Source organism: Delphinus delphis, chromosome 19, assembly GCF_949987515.2.
Source record: "Delphinus delphis chromosome 19, mDelDel1.2, whole genome shotgun sequence".
NCBI classification, from domain to species: domain Eukaryota; kingdom Metazoa; phylum Chordata; class Mammalia; order Artiodactyla; family Delphinidae; genus Delphinus; species Delphinus delphis.
In genome coordinates, this window is record NC_082701.1 from 43,197,059 (window position 1) to 43,217,261 (window position 20,203).

Below are 20,203 nucleotides of genomic sequence, written 5' to 3' on the forward strand. Positions count from 1 at the left end.
AATTCACCCTGTGATCCAGTGAACTCAGCCATAGGGCTTTAGTTGGTCCTGTTGGTGCAGTCAGCATTGGGTGGGGCGGTCTGTGAGGCAGGAGCAGTCTGACCCAGGAAGGCCCGGCAAAGGGCACTCAGCGTTAGAGAAGCCTAATTATGTGGCCCCTGTTTATGGAGCCCTTTCTGTGTCAGGCCATGCTGAGTACTTGTCTCCCATTTTTTTGTATATTTCTCAGCCAGGTGTAAAGTAGGTGTCATCCTCAACATACAGATGAGGAAGCCAGCTCAGAGAGGTTAAGAAATTGCATCCAGTCACACAGCTTAGGGAGCAACAGAGCCAGTTCTCAAGCAGAATTCCAAGTCCTGTGCGTGTGCTCAGAGCCCCGTACCGGTTGTCAGATTCGAAAGGGCCTTGATGGTCACTGCCCACCCGTCGGCCCCTACCACCCTCAGATTAAGTCTGGAGAAGGCCAAGGCCAGAGAAGGGAAACGGGGTCTGGTCCTCGGCCTCCTGTGTGTTTCCACAGCATCCTGACTGCCTTTCCCACGGCCAAGTGGGTCAAAGTAGGGATCCAGGCCTGGTGTCCCTTTCTCAGACCTCACGTGGGGGGTCCCCTGCCCAGCTGGGAGCAGAATGGCCCGGCCTCGGGGTCTCTTGGACAAATGCTGTTTTACTCTTAGGCTTGAGAACCCGCCCAAAGCAGATGTGTCCGAGGATCGCGAAGTGGAGGTGAGTGATGGCGACACGCCAGCCGTCGACGGGGCATCTCTCTCCTCTGTCCCCGGCTCAGCACGTGCAGGGGTCTGGGGAGCATGTGGGCACCGGGCCCTGTTGAGGGCCGTCTCAGGTGCCCACCCGCCACCCGCCGCAGCAGACTCGAGCGGTGCACATGGCAGGGAGAGCAACGAGGGGTGCCACGAAGCAAGCTTCCTTCTGCTTTGCTGTTTTTTTGAGGCTGAAGTAAACTCTTCATTCCCATGGTTTTCACCCCCAGCCAGAAGGCCTGGGCCCCAGCCCGGAAGACTCTCCTTGGGTCTGTCCGGGGTGGGGCCGGGTGTGTGGACTTACCAAAGATCCCCAGGTGATTCTGACTGTAGCTGGGGCCAAGAATTGCTACCTTGACCCCTGAACCAGTGTCAACCGAGCAGTGCAGTGGCTTAAAGATCTTGAGCAGATAGCAGACTGATTTATCCTTACACAGTGGAGAGTCAGAAACTGTGTGTTTAAACAAAAGCATAGCCAGAAAGGGTGAATGTGGTCCAGTTCTTCATGCCAGGGGATGTTAATGCTCTTCCCCAGCGATTAGACGTCACTCATAGGTGGGTCTTGGAACATTAGCGGAAAAAAGGGCCAAGTGCCGTAGCCTGTGGATTGGGACATTGAGGCTGTGTGGTGCGAAGTGACCTGCCTACTGTCCACAGCAAGCCCCGCAGAGCTGCGACTAGAGCCCAGGCTTCCTGAACCCAGGCCCCTCTGCTCCCCGCCTGCCCCCAGGTCCCCTGCCCCCTCTATCCCCTCCTCCTCTCCTTCCAGGCTGAGGAGCCCGAGGCCGGCAGGTCAGAGGTCGAAGACGACGAGGACGAGTTGGATGACCTGCCGAGCTCCCGCCGGCCCTGGCGAGGCCCCATCTCTCGCAAGGCCAGCCAGACCAGCGTGTACCTGCAGGAGTGGGACATCCCCTTCGAGCAGGTGGAGCTGGGCGAGCCCATCGGGCAGGGCCGCTGGGGCCGGGTGCACCGCGGCCGCTGGCACGGCGAGGTGGCCATCCGCCTGCTGGAGATGGACGGCCACAACCAGGACCACCTGAAGCTGTTCAAAAAGGAGGTGATGAACTACCGGCAGACGCGGCACGAGAACGTGGTGCTCTTCATGGGGGCCTGCATGAACCCGCCGCACCTGGCCATCATCACCAGGTAACCCGGTCCCGCTCTCCCTGGGGTGGCCGCCTCCTCTTCCCCTTTCCCTGGGGGCCCTGTTATTTGTGTGGACACCCCAGAGGGCATGGAAGTTTCCATTTAGAGAGGTACAGAGAAGAAAACCAAAAATGAGGTGTAATTTCTCCATCATATAACCCCATTGACATTAAATAAATAAATCAGTAAAACAATACCTAAGGATAGAGAAAATTCAAATGTTCCAGAAAAGTATAAAGTGAAAACCAGTCTCTTCCCACCCGAACCGGGTGCTTCCTCCCCAAAGGTGGATACTGTAAACAGTTCCTTATCACGCCTTACATTAAAATAAAAAAAAATTTGTATACGCTCGTGTTTTTAAACTATTTATCTATTTGGTTTGTAACTATTTATGTGTTTGTAAAAGTACATACCAAAGAGCCTACTGGTTACTTTGCCTTGTTGGCTGGAGGGCAGGTCTGAGGTCTAATCTGAATACCTGCATAGCGTTCCCGTCACGTCAGGTGACAGAACCTCCAGCGGTGTGCTGGTAAATGTTTAACAACCAGCTCTTGGGTGGTGGTGAGAGAAGCTCTAGTATTGATACGTGGCATCTGTCAATTCCTGTGGTGTAAACACTCTCACTGCAGTCGATTTCAAGTTACCAATATGGTGTCACTGAAAGTGGAGTGGAATTGGGTCGAGTCCCACAGCTGGGCTCTGGGTTCTCTCTGGAACCCGATCGCTGGTCCTCCCCTAATTTATTTAACCAGCCCTCTTTTGCTGGACACTTTGTCGTCATGAGCATCTCTGTTTCCGTATCTCGGTGAACTTCTGGCAGTACGTGTGCGGGGCTGGGTCAGAGTGCACGTATGTCACGTTTTGATGGACGTTGTCCGTTTCTACTCCAGAAAGTGTCCACCAGTTTCCCCTCCCACCATCAGTGGATGAGTGACCATTACCCCCCCTGAGCACCAGAGGGGTGTGAAACTGAAACATTTTTGCCCATGGCGTTGAAAAAGTTGTTATTGGGTCTTTACTTCTAAAATCAGGAAAAACAATATGAGGTTAGTGACGAAGCTTTGGAATACACGTGGTGTCAAGAAAAAAACTAAAAACCACTTTAATCCCATCAGCCAAAAGAATACTCATTAATAGTCTGATGACATTCTCTATAGTTGGACCCTGTGCTTTGAAAAAACACCTTCTCCTCAAACAAACTGTATTTGTTTACTAAGTAAAAAATGATTTCCATCTTGCTTGCATATCCGAGATAACTACCCACTAGAACTCCCAAGCAGTGTGAGATCATCAGGCCACCACGTGGACCTGGTGGGGTGGGGACAAAATTCCAGCCCAAGCATGACAGCATGATGCTTCAGGGAGCATGTGGTTACGCCAGCTCAGCTCCCCCGGATCCCAGCCTCAGTGCCGTCCATCATTCATCCTCCCATCTCTCTCTCATCCACCCAGTCCCATGAGAGATCTGAGTCTCCTTAAAGGGAATACATACAGCAAAAGAATAAAAGAATATTAACAAAAAATTTAACGTGTTTTAGAATCTGCTGAGGGGACTGGAACACAGAAAAGCAACCGTCAGCCGATATTCCAGACCTTGAGGGTCCAAGAATCTTATCTCCTTGGAGATGATTCCTAAAAACTAGCCCCTTCCCCAGATGGCTTAAGTCAGCTTCTCCCTGGAGCAGGGGACTGAAGCTACACATTCTAGCTGGGTCCTTCCTCGCTCCGGGTTTTAGGAGTCGGTACAGGTGGGGACCACAGCATGCAAGCCCCTTATCTAATAATCACTCTGACATGCCTGACAGCCACCCCTCCCCTCCTGCACACTCCACATTGTAATAAAATCCCTGTGATCAGAAAATAACACGATCATGAACATCGTTACGGTGAGCCCAGAGCCCTGATGCTGCCTGGTTATAGCTCGAGAAGGCCAAAGGTTCTTCCCTGGCTGCTGAGTTTGCCTGGGCGTGTTCCTGCCTCGAGCTTCCGCAAAGGTGGGCTGCTCTGAATTGCCAGGAGGCTCGGTGAACTGAGTTTCCTGTTCTATGGTGGGCAGGCCCTAGGCCTCGGGGAACCGGTGTTCTTGCCCACTCAGGCCAGGCGCCAACAAGAATGGGCGTCAGGCTGGTCAAGAACGAGGATTCAGGCACCCAGGGTCTAGGGGACAGAGAGAGCCCTCCCGAGGCCGGTGGGCACAGCTCTGCCCCTGCTTCTCCCCGGCTCCAGAGGGGCTTGGGTTGGGCTGCACAGGCCCCAGATCTCTGCCTGACCCACGACTCCTCACAGCTTCTGCAAGGGACGGACGTTGCACTCGTTTGTGAGGGACCCCAAGACATCTGTGGACATCAACAAGACCAGGCAGATCGCCCAGGAGATCATTAAGGTGAAGGGGCATCCAGCTGGTTCCAGAGTTCCTGGCTGTCCCCCGGTCTGTCTGACCATGTCAGGGTAGTGGTGGTGGCTGCTCTGTTTTTGCCTTTAGGTGGGGCACCTCAGGGGTGGGACCCCCATCTCCTTCCCTCTGTCCCTGTCTTGTCTGCTGGGAGCTGGACACCCTGGAGAAACTCAGTGGGTTTTAAAGACAGATGGCTTGAGTTTGAATCTTGGTCACACCAGCTGTGTGACTTCGGGCAGGTCGATTAGCCTCTCTGAGCCTTGGCTTCCTCCCCTGTGAAATGGAGATGCCAGTGTCGCCTCCCTCATTGGATTGATGCAAAGGTAAACTGGGATAATCCATGGAGAGAGCGTTGGGTCCAGGGCCAGCGCTTGGTGAGAGTCTGTTAGAATCGATTAAGGTTTGGGACAGAGGTTTTGCCTTAAAGTTTCCACATCCAAGTTTCATGAGGACAGGGCTTCAGGCTCAACTCAGGCAGCCTTTTTTTAAAAATAATTAAGTAATTAATTTTGGGCTACGTTGGGGCTTCATTGCTGCGCACGGGCTTTCTCTAGTTGCGGCGAGCGGGGGCTACTCTTTGTTGCAGTGCACGGGCTTCTCAGTGCGGTGGCTTCTCTTGTTGCGGAGCACGGGCTCTAGGCGTGTGGGCTTCAGTAGTTGTGGCATGCAGGCTCAGTAGTTGTGGCTCACGGGCTCTAGAGTGCAGGCTCAGTAGTTGTGGTGCACAGGCTTAGTTGCTCCGCGGCATGTGGGATCTTCCCAGACCAGGGCTTGAACCTGTGTCCCCTGCACTGGCAGGTGGACTCTCAACCACTGTGCCACCAGGGAAGCCCCTCCTTTCATCTTTTAAAAGTAATTAAACAAAAATGAAAGAAAAGCTTATTTGTTGCTTTATTTAGCGACAGACAAGCCCAGAGAAAAACTAGATTAGTGCTGGATAGGACTTCCTCTTTCCAGGTTCTCGTTTTTGTGGGAAAGCTTTGTCTTACCAGCTCCCACCAAGTTTTTGTCCCTTTCCTGTCGTTAGTTAGTCTTGCCTTCTGTTCTTTTTTCTCCCTCCCTCCTTGCATCCATTGTGTGTGTGTGTGTGTGTGTGTGTGCGTCGTTGGAAAGGAAAAGATAAAAATCTCAGTGACATTTATGAACACCAAGATTTCCACGTGACATTTCCACGTGGCTACACTAATGCATTAAACTTTTGCAGCCCCCAAAACCCAAATATCACACTTACGCCTTCCTTTGTAGTCTGTCTCATTGCAGAGACTTTGGAGGGAGCTGCAGAGCGTCACACCTACTCTATGATGGCCCCAAACCTGCTGGGCCCTGCTCCACGCTCTGCCCGACTCGGCCCTCCTCCCCCAAACTGTTCTCTCTCCTTATCGTCAGGACACTGTGGGAGTCTGGTTGCTGAGTTAGGTTCAGTGAGCCATCTGGAAGATTCCAGGGCATAAGAGAAAAGTTGTGCAAAGGTTTTAGAGCTACAGAGCCGGAAGCTTCGTCTCTGCTGGCTTATTTATTTTCCCCATCCCCCTTCTTCTGAGAACTTCTAAGCCACTTCCTTTTGTACTCATCTCTGATATTTTGAGGCTCAGGATATAATGACGGGGGCTTGACCTTTGGTTCGAGGGCTTGGGGGCCACTCTAGAGGCATTGTGAAGGTATGGGAAGGAAGGAGGGTTTGTGTTCCAGACCTGGGCACTTCCTGTCTACTCTCTGGCCGTTTGAGGCTGTGACACCTATTTTATAAACAAGGCTCAGAGAGGTACAGGCACTTATCCTCAGTCACACAGCGGATCCCTGTTCAACCCAAGATGGGGGTCTTGGCTCTCTTTGGTCACTGGAGAAGGCTTGTGCCTTGGTTTGGTTTGGGAAATGGGCAGAAATTTTAAGAAGGATCGTTTTACGTTCAGGATGGTGTTTTGGGAAAGAGCAAGTTACTCTTTCCTGGAACTCCCGGCTTCCGTGGCAGGATGACAGCTCTCAGCAGGCCTGAGGGAAGTGGCCACGGCGCACCCCGAGCCCTCCCATCTCTTGCAGAAGAGCATCTGCCTCGTGTACATTCTTCTCTGACGCGCTCCCGCCCCGCTCGGTCTGAGCTCTGCGCTCGGCTGAGTTCTGTCTGCTTCCGCCTCACAGCTCATTCTTCTGCTTCCTAAATGTGGCTTTCGCTGGTTTTACCCCTCCCCGTCTCACCCCAAGATACCTTTAAAGCCAGGCGGAGTTCTCACACGTGAAGCACCCTCGATGTGGGAGATTGGGAGACGGGCTTACATGTGCCTCTTTCGGACCCGGCAGGGATGCCCATTTCAGTCATGCGTCTCGTACAGTACCCCCCTTCTCCCTCCCCGCTCCCCGTTCCCAAGAGCATCAGAGCAGCAGGGGACCTGGGAATCCTGGCTTTGGCCTTGGATGAGATCATGCCTGCGTCAGGTCTCCCACATCCCATGCACCTGGCAGTGTTCAGTCCAAATAGAGCGTTGGTTAGAAATCACCCAACCCTGACCTGTCACTTGGCAGGTTGAGGAAACTGAGGCTTAGAAGTCAAGTCCAAGGCCCCACAGTGAGTTAGAATCTGGGCTGGATTTCAGCTTTAGTCCAGGACTTCCACCACAGCACAGGCAGTGGGACCACCTGAGCTCAGGGGCTCCCTCTATGGGAATTCCTCTCTGTTCCCCAACCCTAGCCCTTGCCCAGCCTGAGGGGAGAGGCCAGCAAAGCCTGAGAGAGACCCCACATCACTCGGGTCTTTTATAACTTGACACAGAGAGTAGCATCACAGGGAACCTCTATATACTTCCTGACCCCCAGCCCCTCACCCCTCCCCCTTTCCACGCCTCATCTGAGTAGAAGGTGGGTGTTGGGCAGCGCGCTGATGCAGCAGGAGCGCAGACTGGCCTGGCGCCAGATCTCAGCAATGCCGCTGAACTGCAGTGTGGCCTGGGGCAGGTGACTTCCCATCTCTGAGGCTGGCTTTCCTCCTCTGTAAAAAGGAGACAGTTACACTGCACAGGGTGGTGAAGATTAAATGAGGGGGTGGGGTAGGGCGTCCCGTCCCGCTCAGGGCCCGGCCCAGAGTAGGAGCTGAGTCATTCGTCATTCACCTTCCCTCCGCTCCTGACGTGAGGCTCGCTGTCTTCCAGGGAATGGGCTATCTCCACGCCAAGGGCATCGTGCACAAAGATCTCAAGTCCAAGAACGTCTTCTACGACAACGGCAAAGTGGTCATCACAGACTTCGGGCTGTTCGGGATCTCAGGCGTGGTCCGAGAGGGACGGTCAGTTGGCCTTGGGCGTCTGGACAGACTAGGGAGGACCTGGGCGGTGCTGGTGGGCCTGAGGTCCAGCCGAGGTCTGGGCACTCGCCGTCTGTCACTGAGGGGCAGCCCTCCCTGTAGGAAAGGCCAGGTCTGCTCTGGTCCTGCTCTTGTGTTTCTGGTCCAGAATCAGGTTCGGGTGACACTTAGGTCACTCGTAGTGCGTCATTCTCAGGCTGGCCCCCGTGGTGGTTGGGTCCCCTCACTCACATGTTGCCTGTATGCTCACCGACTTGGGCAGGGGACCGGGGTTCACGTCCCCATTATGAGGAAGAACGTCGGGTTCTAGTTCCGCAAATCTTGAAGGGGGCGTGGGGATGGGGAGAAAGGCTCCTTCCCAAGCATCTGGACCCCAGGAGGGAGGGCGGCAGCCGGGCTGGAGAGCCAGACCCAGGCCGGGTTGTAAGGCCCACAGGCAGATCTGATCTCCTGCTTGGAGATGCCCTTCACACTCCCAGGATAGAGAATCGGCACCCTCAAGTGCCACTTCCTGCCGATGCCTGTTCTCGGCCTGCTTTCTAGAAAAGCCTGGTTATCACTCCTCGGTAACGTTCCCCCAGAGCGCAGGTGCCCTGGCGAGTGCATGATGGGTGTGCTGCTTTTCTGGGCCATGGTGGGCGGTGCGCCAGCCCCGGGGCAGGTGTTTGCCCTGCGGGCCTCTTTGCTGCTGACTGAAGGCCATGTCCTTGCCCTGGCCTCTTGGCCTCCAGGCGTGAGAACCAGCTGAAGCTGTCACATGACTGGCTGTGCTACCTGGCCCCCGAGATCGTGAGGGAGATGACCCCCGGGAAGGACGAGGACCAGCTGCCCTTCTCCAAAGCGGCTGACGTCTATGCATTCGGGTGAGGAGGCCCCTGGCACCCCTCCGCCTGAGGCTCTGAGGCCAAGTGTGGCTCAGAGAGAGGGTCCTACTGGCCACGGGGGTGGGGGGGGCAGGAGGAGGTGTGCTTTGAGTCTGAATCAGCCACTTGTTTGGGCCAGTGACCACGTCCTTGACCTTCTGTTTCCCCACCTGTAAAATGGGAAGAATAAAGTACCTCCCCGGTAGAGCTGTTAAATGAGGACTAAATTAGCTGATCGTATAGAATGCTTAACTCTGGGTGTCATTCCCACCTGTTGCCCCATGAGGACGCTCACCAGAGCTCATCAAGGACTGTCCCTCTGGAATAACAGGGAGTCCTGCCAGCTGTGCCCCACAAAGAGCTGGGGTGCTGACCGATAGCAACATAGAAATATAGAAACATAATATGAGCCAGATGTGTAGAGTTTTCTCTTCGCCACATTAAAAAAGAAAAAGAGGGAATTCTCTGGCAGTCCAGTGGTTAGGACTCCGCGCTTCCACTGCAGGGGGCGTGGTTAGATCCCTGGTCGGGGAACTAAGATTCTGCATGCAGTGTGGCACGGCCAAAAAAAAAAAAGAAACCGGTGAAATCCGTTTCAATAGATATTTAACTCAATGTAGCCAAAATATTATCATTTCAGCGTGTAATCAAAATAAGAAATTAAAATTCTACCACGCAACGTTTTCAAAAGCTGGTGTGTGTTTTACACCTCAGTTCCCCTCCCCACATTTCAGTTACTCAGTAGCCCCACGTGGCCCCCAGGTTGGACAGGGTGGGTCTAATGGAGAAGGTCCCATCCAGATAAGTTGAGAAGGGCAAGGGGACTTGGAGGGTCTGAGTGACGGCCTCATCCCGTAACCTCTCGGGGGATCCGTCCCTCGCGGGTGGTCTCTTCCTGGCCTGACCTTTAACTATCATTTCCTGAGCACCTGCGGGTGCCAGGCCCAGGGCTGGGCATTCTTGTCACGCCTCAGACAACCTTGGCCATGGGCAGCCACCCCACGGAGGTTGAACGGTTGTACCGGGATCTCTGGCCAGAGCCCGTGCTGTCTGAGTCTTCCTGCCAGAGTGGGAGCACAGGGCCCCCCGGGAGGGAATCAAGGCGTTCCCGGAAGCCTGGCGGGTGAGGAAGGTAGGAGGGGGATGCTGGGTCCTCCAGCCGGGCTCCTGGCATCAGGGCAGCAGGCACCTCCGGGGTGTGAGCTGAGCTGAGCCGAGCCCGTGCCGCCAGGGAGCTCAGGCCACGTGGGTGGCTGGTCTCCACAGGACCGTTTGGTATGAGCTGCAAGCCAGAGACTGGCCCTTGAAGAACCAAGCTGTGGAGGCCCTGATCTGGCAGGTTGGAAGCGGAGAGGGAATGAAGAGAGTCCTGGCCTCTGTCAGCCTGGGGAAGGAAGTCACCGTAAGTAGCCCCCCAAGCCCCTGCACTGGGAGAGGAAGGTGGGGTAGAGGGCAGGTGGCTGGCTGCCCTTCACTCAGCTGAGACGTGGGACCCAGAGGCGGACGGGTGGCGGGCAGGCCTCTTTGCTGCCGGCTAGGAGGTCTGTGTCCTTCACCACCCCACTGCTAACCTTTAAAAAGAAAAATTATCCTTAAAGAAAAAGGACAGGAAGGAAATAAAGATAATGGTTTTGACTGAACTATGAGATGAGATAATAAAGCCTGTATGTTACTTACTAGAAAGAAGATAATAACAAATTTCACTGCATAAAGCACAAGCAGTGGGGTTGTTGTCATGTCAGATCTTTTCTCAATGTTGGTCCCGACCGTTCGAGAACAAATCAAGGTTTCCACAGCAAATCTGTTTTCAAGATGCCAAATCACAATACGGTCGCTGCCCTCACGTGACTGAATATCATTAATGGCGTCTCTGCATTGCAGTTTGTAAATTCCCCCGCCTGGCACAGTGACACATGAGCGAGCCCGGGGGGGCGGTGTTCTCAGCGCCGTCAGTGTTTACCACGCGCTCATGAGTCAGATAGGCCCGGAGCAGACAGATGCCAGCCAGGATGTTGATAAGTAGCCCCAGTAGGTACCTGGGCAGCATAGCATTGGAAACGTCTGGGGGGACCACCCGGCACCCATAAGTAGGCTGTGAGTTTCCCGGCAGGGTCACCATCTGCCCTGTTGCACGAGCACCTTCTGCCTGGCTGTGCGTGCCGGCCTGTCTTCTCCCAGGGACTTCTTCTGAATCGAAAGGCCGAGGGCTGTGCTGTGTGCACACGTGGATCCGGAGAGTAGGCAGCAGAAGGCCAAAGCGAGAAGGGCTTTGCCCCGACTCGGGACTGTCAGGACAGCTGTTCTGTCGACGCTCACTGCCGCCCTGTACTCAGTCCTCTGGTCCCTGCCAGCCTCCATTCCTGCAACGCCCCCAGGCTCCTCCGCCATTGCAGCCTGGCCAGCCCTGCACACCTTCCGAGCGTCTTGCGTTTCACCTGTCAACACGCTGCCTTCCGCTTTCCATTCCGAACGTCCGTGACCCCATTTCTGATCTCTTTCCTGTGACCTTTCATTCGTCTTTGTAACTGTTATTCCAGGGAGGTCAAGGAAGGAAGGAGGGGAGGGAGGCCCATGCCCTTCATTTTCACTGGAAGTGTGAGAGCTCTTCTCAAATTCAGTTATTTCGCGGCCCTACTTCAGCCATGGCCAGTCACCTCGGTGTTGGCAGGAGAGTGAGGCGACCACCAGCCGGGGGGCGCTCGGGAACACGGAAGGGACCCTCGGCAGAGTGCCCTGGCCGCGCCCCCCTCGCTCCCGGCCAGCTCTCACGTCCTCCAATGCTGGCTCGCTTTGCAGGAGATCCTGTCCGCCTGCTGGGCCTTCGACCTGCAGGAGAGGCCCAGCTTCCCGCTGCTGATGGACATGCTGGAGAAGCTGCCCAAGCTGAACCGGAGGCTCTCGCACCCCGGGCACTTCTGGAAGTCTGCCGAGTAAGTACCCCTCGGAGCCAGACCTGCAGCCAGGCGTCTTGGAGGGCGCTGTCTGCTCTGTCTGCCCGAGACTTGGATCTAGGGAACCCCCAGAGCTGGTTAGCCAGAGGTGACTAGTCCCCTCGCCCAAGGGATGTCGGGATTCCGCTCATCGCATTTATTTAGGAGACCCTTTCATAGGCCAGCGTCTCCCGCTCTCCTCTGTGGAAACCTCCACATCCCTGTTACCAGCCCAGTGCTGACGCTGGGCCCAGGCTGGGCCCTGACAGGAAGGTTCTACCTGCTCTCCAGCCCAGCATTAGCCTGGGTTCACAACAGCTGATTCATGTTGCTGTACAGTAGAAACGAACACAACATTGTAAAGCAACTATACTCCAATAAAAATTAATTAAAAAAAAAAAGAAATAAAATTTCTGGGTTAAAAGGTTAAAAAAAAGAAGGTTCTGCCTGGGAGGGGGCCAGACAGAGCTTTACCGAAACCAGCCGAGCACCTGTTGCTTAAGATGGCACAGAGCTTTCTAGCCCCCGGATTAGCCACCTGTCACAGGGACCGCACCACCCGGGTCTATGTGCCGCTTGGACACTGGGAGCCCGTCTCCTTTCTGTGTAATCACGTAATCCTTTGCAGCCCTCCGTGCTGGGGTGGTCTCCACTCCTGTCTTCTGCCTCATTCCCTTTTTTCTTTGTCCCTCTGGCTCTGTCTTCCAGAACATTCAAAAACAGACCTCTGCCCTGCCTCTGCGGGAATCTGGGCAAGTCCTTCCTTGTTCCCAGCCCCAGCTTCCACAGCTTTGTAGGAGCGGGAGGGTAGGCAAAATTGTCAAGGGCCACGTGGGAAATAGTTTAGCTTTGCAGGCCGAGAGGGAACCTCGAGTGACGGCTCCTTGCCACTGGGATTTGCAGGGTGCCCAGCGGCGTGCAAAGCGACGACACCACCACGTACAGTCTCTGTCACAATGACCCAGCTCTGCTATTCGGTTCAGGGACGGCCACAGACCCACAAACTTGCGGGCTGGCTGGTTCTAGTAAAACATTACTTACGGATGCTGAAACTTGCATTTCATGTAATTTTCACAGGTCATGAAATAGTCTTCTTTTGATTCCCACCCCCCACCCCCCGATCATTTAGAAAGGTAAAAAACATTCCTAGTTTGTGGATTGTACAGAAACGAGAGGCAGGTCACACGTGGCTGGCCTCCTGGACAAGATGCATGGCTTTGACCTTTAAGGGGTAAGGCACTTTCTAGAAGTGTCATCTCCCACAGGCCCAGGACATAGAACAGATAAAGTGGGGCTTCTCTTGGTGGGAGTCGGGCGGTGGCAGGGGGCGAGAGCCTGTCTAACCCCTACACCCAGCGTAGCCCCCGGAGAAGCTATCCCCGGATCTCACACCTGCCCGAGTGTGTGGTGGCAGTGGCACTCCTCTTGTTCTAGAAAGAGCCAGATAGTAAGTATTTTAGGCTTGCAAGTCATATGGTCTCTGTCACACGTTCTTTGTTTTGGTTTTTTATTTTTTTTGACAGCTCTAAAATGGTCACAACTTTTTTGTAGCCAGATTTGACCTACACCTAGTTTGCCAGCTCGTTTTGAAAGTAAACCAAACCAGGCTTTGAGCTGCAGGTGAGGGGAGGCCCAGGCTGGGTCAGCCCAGCAGAGGGTGCAGGGAGGAGAACTTGAAGAAATACAGCAAAGTTGGCAACTTAGGCCAGTTGGAGGGAGAGTCTGAGGAATGACGATTTGGGGTGAGGGAATGCTGTACCTTAGAATGTGAAATTAGATTCAGTATTTTGCACTTAAGATGGGTCAGAGTCTAATACAAATAGGGGGTAACAGGTGTTGCCATCAGAGGTGTGGGTTTTACCCAACCGTTGCTGACAGCTGTGCCACACTGAGGCGACAGGCCAGGGCCGGGCCTCCACCCGCACGGAGCTGATGGTTTAATTAGGATAAAGACAAGCAGACTACACCGTAAGCCCTCGGAGCAGGACGCTGCCTTATCACCTCTGTATTCTCAGCTCTAAGCACCCTCCCAGGATGTAGTAGTTGCTCAATGAATATTTGACGGGTGACGGGGATGACGACAATGTGCTGAGTGCCGGGCAGAAACTCAGCTTCTGTGGGCACACTGCCCACCGGGGAGCTTGAGGAAGGGTGTCCAGAAGAGAGGGGTCACGGGAGCTGGGTTTTGGGTGGGAGCCTGGGCGTCTCCTGGACTCTCGAGAAGTACAAGGATCTGGTTTGTCAGACCTTGGGCAACTCGTTTAGCTCACCGGGCCCTGGTTTTCTCCTGCACAAAAGCGAAGGCTGCGCCGGGGACGGGGCGTGGCGTAGGGGCTGAGGAGTGGTGCGGTATTCAGGAGAAGGTGATTGCGGATTCCCGAAAGGCCACAGAGCCCCACCTTCCCATTCCACATGTGGGACACTGAGTCACAAATGGGGGTTGTTTCCTGCCCAAAGTGATCAGTTTTAGCCCCTTCTAGGAAGGAATGCCAGCATACCTCAGTGAGTCTGTATCAAAGCTTCCTGTTCGTGACTTTTACTTCTACACACTCAAGCCTCTAATTCTCATTTTCTCTTTTCTTTTCCATCGGTCTTGTTGCTTTTCTTTTTTTATTTTCGGGGGGGCGGTGGCGGATCCGCTGGCCTGGCCTGTCATCTCCCGCTCTCCCGCCACCCTGATTCCTGTGGCCCTTCCTCCACCCGTCCACACTGGGTGCCCATCTCCATCACCTGCTGGACCACGCTCCTCCCACGCCTGGCAAAATGGTTGCGGGTGCTCCCAGGCGCTGGCGGAGCCGCTACTACGGGAAAGGACGTTACGGTCACCCTGACTTTAAGAACAACTGTCCAGTCCTGGAGGAATAGTGTGTCTTCTGCTATTTCCTTGATTCTCTGCCTGTTTGCAGTTAACCCTTTGCACATCCTGCCTCCTGTTCTGTCTCTGCTTCCAGCTTCCCCTTCTTGGCATGTTGTATTCCCATAAACGAAAGTGACACTCTGGCAGCTCACATGGCCACCGGCAAGGGCCCTGCAAGCTCGTGTTTCTCTCGCTGGGCTGAGAGCAGACCCATGGCATGTGGCAGGGCCTCTGTCCACACACTGGCAGACGATGGCTTATCCGTGGTGGGGAGAGAACTCAGATCACTGGTCTGAGTCCCCAGGATCCCCTCTGGCCAGACTCTAAAGAAGAGAATGCAGGGAGCAGAAATAGTAAAAACTCCAAGACGTCGATTTTGATGGTCAGAGGCTGAGGGACAGTGGGCCTGCTGGTCGACCTCTGTACAGAATTCTGTGGCCATGTCCCAGGGGCGAGCTTGGGGGAGGCTCTTTGTGCCAGGCTCCCTTCCAAGCTTGCTCTGCTGCCAAAGCCTGGAATGGAGTGGGGATGTCCCTTTCTTTGTCTGCAGGGAAAGAGGGGTCCCTGCCCCGTGCCCTGGCCGGGCCTCGGCCGCTCCCCTGCCCGCTCCCCGAGGGCTTGGGTTCTGACGCTGCTCTCCCCTCTTCTCTTTCCTTCTGTAGGTTGTAGGCCTGGCTGCCTTGCATGTACCGGGGCTTTCTTCCTCCTAATCCACGCTCGGCACCGTGACTTCTACTCGAGCTCAAACAGCGATGCGGGCACTAACCCAGGGGATGCGATCGCCGCCACTCCGGCCTTCTCTGCTGAGACTTCTTCTCTTGCTTTGTTTGTTAAAACTGGCCCTCGCCCCGCTCCGCGGCCTGCGTGTGCCTGAGTAACTGCTCTCCATGGAGGGTCCCCCTAACAGCACCCCCAGAACTGCCTTCCTGGACACAACTTCATCTCTCTCTAGCGCTTCTTCTGTGGGGTGGCCCTGTCTCCCTACTAACAGCTCAGTGAGAGAGATCCCCCGTCTCCCTGGTCCCCCAGCACACCGGCCCCCCGTGGGGTGTGTCCTCAGGACAGGGGTCGGGGTTTTGCTTGGCTTTTAACCCGCAGGGATCTTGTCCAACACGGAGTGGAATGATTTCAGAGCTGCCGGGTGGTCCCCTCTGGAGGGCTAGGGTTGTGACACCACGGGTTCTGTTGCCATGAAAGACACCAGCTCGGAAGAGCTGTGTCCTCGGCCACACACTGGGGAAAGCTGTCCTGAAGCAAGGGGGTGGGACCTGTCTCCAAACGGTTTCACTAGTGAAAACGTTTCTGCCCTCTCCCCCCTGCAGCATCACTCCCCTTCCGTCTGCCCAGTGCAGACGGAAGGTACCAGACCCCGAGCCAGCGCTCAGCAAGAGTGTGGCTGACAGGTCACCCACAGGTCCTCCACTGCTTACCAAACGCAGATTCCTGGGCCTCCCCGAGACCCGAATCCGGGTGTCTGGAGGCAGGTGCTGAGAACCCGCATCTCAGCCTGCTTCCCAGACGGCCCTGACGCACCCCAGCACTTGGGGACTGTTTCCAGGAAGGAGCACGCGATGCCACCCTTAGCACCGGCGGCTGGGTTTCTCTTCCCTCCCAGTTCCACTCGGAGCGAGAGCTTTCCCGGCTGCCAGTGAGAACGAGCCCACGGCGGTTACTGGGCGTGCGGGGTGCTGGGGCCTCCAAGACGAACAAGCCCCTGCCCTCCAGGAGGGAGTGCAGCCGAGGCTCAGCCCCCGGCCGGGTGGAACCAGGAACAGCTCTGCCAAGGCCGTTGGCCTGTATCATCATTCCCACTTCTTGGTGGGGCTGGGTCCTCTGCTGAGCTTCTGGAACTGGCCCACTCATTAGCTAGTGCTGCCCCAATTCTGATCAAGACTGGCGGGGCTATAACCCTTGTTTTTGTTCCTCTTTGCAGTATTAACAGCAGCAAAGTTGTACCCCGGTTTGAAAGGTTTGGCTTGGGCGTCCTGGAGTCCAGTAATCCGAAGATGTAGGCAGCTCTGCCGTTTTTCTGACATTGTATTTCTCTGTTAAATGGGTTTCTAAAACATCCCAACAACCGCCACAACGAAAGAACAACGCTCTTCAAAACGCCAGCCATCCTCCTAAGGGCTGCGGGTCAGGAGCACGAGGCCTCGGTTTAGACTGTGCGTCCGTAAAGACACTGGGGTCCCGGAGATGGAGCCGTGCCTGCTGTTTTTTAAAATGACATCACCAACAAGCAGACCTGTCCCGACAGACGGCAGATGTTTACATGTATGTTTCTGCAGAGTTGGACTCGTTGTACAATAGGTGATAATAAAAACCGTCTGTGCAGAGGTCACTGGCACCGAGGGCAGAAGTGGCCGTCCCCTCTGGAGGACCCTGTGGGAGTGAGGCACCCACGCTGGTGCAGAGGAAGAAAAGCATCGTGTTCGTGGCTGTTCCCCAAGCAGGATGCTGGGGGCACCACAAGGTTTGACCCGGCCTCTGCGTTGGCCCTAAATCCCGTCTCCCCTCGTCCTGCCAAAGGGCTGCTGTCCCTTCCTCTTGCAGAGGACACCCTGACCAGGAGCCGAGCTGGTTATGAGGGTCGGGAGTTCACAGAGAGCTTGGCTTCACCTTTGACCCTTGTAATCCAGTCCATACCTGCTGGAAAACACAGAGACATAAAATCCAGATAACATCTGGACTGATCCAGTGGTTCCCAGCCAGGGTTTCCAGTGCCTGGAAGATGTTTCTTCCGTGAAGCCCGCAGGGGAGGCACCAAGAAGATGGGACTGAGGGCTTTGGCTGTTCAGATACATCCCAGTCCCTGACTGACATTTGACCCAGAGCTCAGGCCTAGCCCAGCAGCTGCGTACACCATGAAGGCTTGACCCGTGAGAACAGGGCAAGTAGGGGGAGGGAGAAGTGGCAAGCAGAGGGTCCCTGAGCCCACCCTCCTAGCCACAGGGTGCCCTGGCCCATCACCAGTCTTGCCAAGGTTCCGGAACTGCCCACCTCTTCCAGCCCTCAGTCCTGTCGAAACCCCTTAGCCCACGGCGGACTCCTCCACTGCCCGTGTTCAGAGCTCTTAGCCGCGGTGGGAGCCGCATGCCCCTCCCCGCTTGCACTTGGACCCAGCTAGCAAGCTCCCGACCTTCAGAGTCTTCCCAAGCACCACGTCAGGCCTCGTACTTGTGTCCCTTTGGACGAGAGGAGGGGTCGGGTTGGGAAAGTCCAGGATATGACAGTTTCCTGCCTGTCCTCGTTAGAAGCTGACACCTAAAGAGAAAAGTTCCAAATGGCAAAGAAGCCCTTCAGTGAAGGTTACGTCATCGTATCAAGCTCCAAAGGCAGAAATGATCAAGGGCGACGAAAGTGGAGAGGAGGTTGTCTTCAGGCCCAGAACCCGCGTCCACGCCTAGAGCCGCCGAGACGGGGAGGCACGTGGCCCTCCTACCCCGTTTACGCAGACCCATCGAGCCAGGCTCCCACCCTGGAGTCTGGTGAAACATCATACAAGATGGGCCGCTTTGCCTGGAGGCTGCGGGGCTGCCTTCTTGGCTCTGGGCCAGGCAGCCGTACAGGGTACCCGGGCCTCCACGGCCATCAGCACCTCAACCCTTCCCGCTCGGGGTGTGGGAAGGAAGACGAAGGGGCTGTAAACCGACTGGTCTCAGCTCTGTGGGTCTTTTCTCCTCTGTGGGACTCTTCGCGTCTCCCCATCATTCCTCTGGCCTCTGGGTCAGCCGCTCCTATGATCTCCCCACCCAAAGCCACGTGAGATGTGACTCCGCCTCTGGTTGTCAGGCCCCTCCCCCCACCCCGACATTGGCGCCTTCCCGGAGGTCACAGTTCATGCCTCTCACCTTTCCCCTCTGAACCCTTGGACGGTGCAGTTGGGCCGAGGGGGTGGGACAGCAGCTAAGCAAATCAGGCTCACCTCACGGCCCACAGAAAGGCAGTCTGGGTTTTGTTTTTCTTCCTCGGGGCTCTCACACTCTTGGGTCAGTTTAGAAAGCTTTCCTGGAGCACCCACTGTGTGCAAGTGCAGGGGGCCAGGGATGGGAGCAGTCACAGTGCCTGCCCTCAGGGGACTCAAGATCTGCCAGGAACCCTGAGGGTGGGACTGGGGCCACCCCCTTCCTCCCCAGGGCCCCGGGATGCCTTCCCACGCTCGGCCTGAGCCTCTGCACTGCCTGTCAGTTAAGAGAAGCACCTGAGGAACCCCCCGGGTGGCCCCCCTCTCCCTGTCTCTACTTAATTGACTGTGAATTGAGGTTAGGAAGACATGCCGCCCTTCCGTGTGCTGCCCCCCATGCCTGTCTGCCTTGGAAACACATGAAGGACAGCAGATACTGTGAATTCAGCCCTCACAGCCAACTGTGAAAGGGATGGAGAAAGCCGGGAGGCCTCCTGGGCGAGAGCTCGGGGGCTGTGGAGGTCCCCACGGGGACTGAGAGTGGAGCCCAAGCTTCAACCCTTCAGCTCCCCCACCCGCCACTTCCCAACCTCACCTCCAAAACCCTGGGATCTGTCCCTGCTGCCTTTAAACACGAGAGCCACGACCCCTGCGTCTCCATGCAACTCGAGGTCCTGAACCCCGAGTTCCCCACCAGTTGTGAGTGGCGTGCAGCTGACCGCTCCATGTCACCAAATTGAAGATGTGTGCAGGGCCTGGAATCCCTCTGCCCTCTCATGGCATTGCTTTCTGTGATCGCCGAGGGGCGTGGCATGCCCTGTAAGCCCCTGGTGGTGGTGGCCTTTGTTGATCTGGGTGCCAGGTGGAGACATAAATGTGAAGCTGGTTTGAGAGCTTGTGCGACGCTGCCTGGTCAGCCAGGATTTCATCCATGTGTGCAAACCCAGCATCTTCTGTGGCCACGAGGCACATACTTGCTTTTTTGAATGTGATGTAAAATTTGTACAGTAAAAGTTTTTATATTTTCTATCAACTGCATTTGTCTTCCAGAAATGCTATTAATTTAAATTAAAACGGTTAGTATTAACAGACGTGCGCTATCAGTTTTTTTGCCACTGGCAAGAACGCTGTGCCAGGCCCAGCCTGGGTGTCTGGAGTCTACAAATAAAACTGTACCAAGGTGGGGCTTCCCTCGTGGCGCAGTGGTTAAGGATCCGCCTGCCCATCTAGGAGATACGGGTTCGAGCCCTGGTCCAGGAAGATCCTACATGCTGCGGAGCAACTAAGCCCGTGCGCCACAACTACTGAGCCTGCACGCCTAGAGCCCACGAGCCACAACTACTGAAGCCCACGCACCTAGAGCCCGTGCTCCGCAACAAGAGAAGACACCGTGATGAAAAGCCCGCGCACCGCAACAAAGAGTAGCCCCTGCTCGCCGCAACCAGAGAAAAGCCCGCGCGCAACGACAAAGACCCAACACGGCCAAAAATAAATAAATTAATTAATTAAAAAATAATACTGGTACCAAGGTATCTGGGGCTTGTGTCTGCTTGGGTCGGTTCCAGATGACTGTGTGGGGCGGGGTGTGTGTGGGGGGAACCGCTCGGGTGGATGGCATGGGAAAGCAGGAGGGGAGGGCGCAGGGTGTTTGACCCCCTCTGGGAGCTTCTTCCAAGGAGAGAAGTTTTGCCTGCACCTCAAAGGCAGATACTTGTAAACAGATGGAGGAATGGAGACAGAAGAGCATCAAAGCCTATGTCGCACGGAGGAAGGTCATCCAGCCCCCAACAGTGACAGCCCACGAGCACACTCAGACCAGTCACTGTCTCCTCTACTCGAAGGGCCTTTGCACTGTGCAAGCCTTGGGGGGTGGGGAGTGGTCATTTATCTACATCTTATTTTTAGGAGCCTCTCCTTGCCAGTTATAAAGAGAGACAGGTAAGCAGGAGGTCAGGGTAAGCAACAGATGGAGATAAAGGGGGACCAACATCCTCTGAGCCAGAGAGGTGCTTTCTACACATCATCTGACCTTAATCCTGTCCTCACAGCAGCACC

The 20,203-nt window shown here is 55.3% G+C and overlaps 1 protein-coding gene across 1 annotated transcript in view; it reads left to right on the forward strand.

Annotated features, from left to right (window-relative positions):
* Positions 1-19,671, forward strand: part of KSR1 (kinase suppressor of ras 1) — a 148,177-nt gene extending 128,506 nt beyond the window's left edge. The window contains exons 12-20 of the mRNA XM_059998060.1: positions 675-723; positions 1,528-1,907; positions 4,194-4,290; positions 7,443-7,576; positions 8,326-8,457; positions 9,724-9,859; positions 11,254-11,387; positions 14,171-14,251; positions 16,178-19,671. Coding sequence (XP_059854043.1) covers positions 675-723; positions 1,528-1,907; positions 4,194-4,290; positions 7,443-7,576; positions 8,326-8,457; positions 9,724-9,859; positions 11,254-11,387; positions 14,171-14,251; positions 16,178-16,256 — 1,222 coding nt within the window. The 3' untranslated portion in view covers positions 16,257-19,671. The remainder of the gene's footprint in view (positions 1-674; positions 724-1,527; positions 1,908-4,193; positions 4,291-7,442; positions 7,577-8,325; positions 8,458-9,723; positions 9,860-11,253; positions 11,388-14,170; positions 14,252-16,177) is intronic.
* The last annotated feature ends 532 nt before the right edge of the window (positions 19,672-20,203 follow it).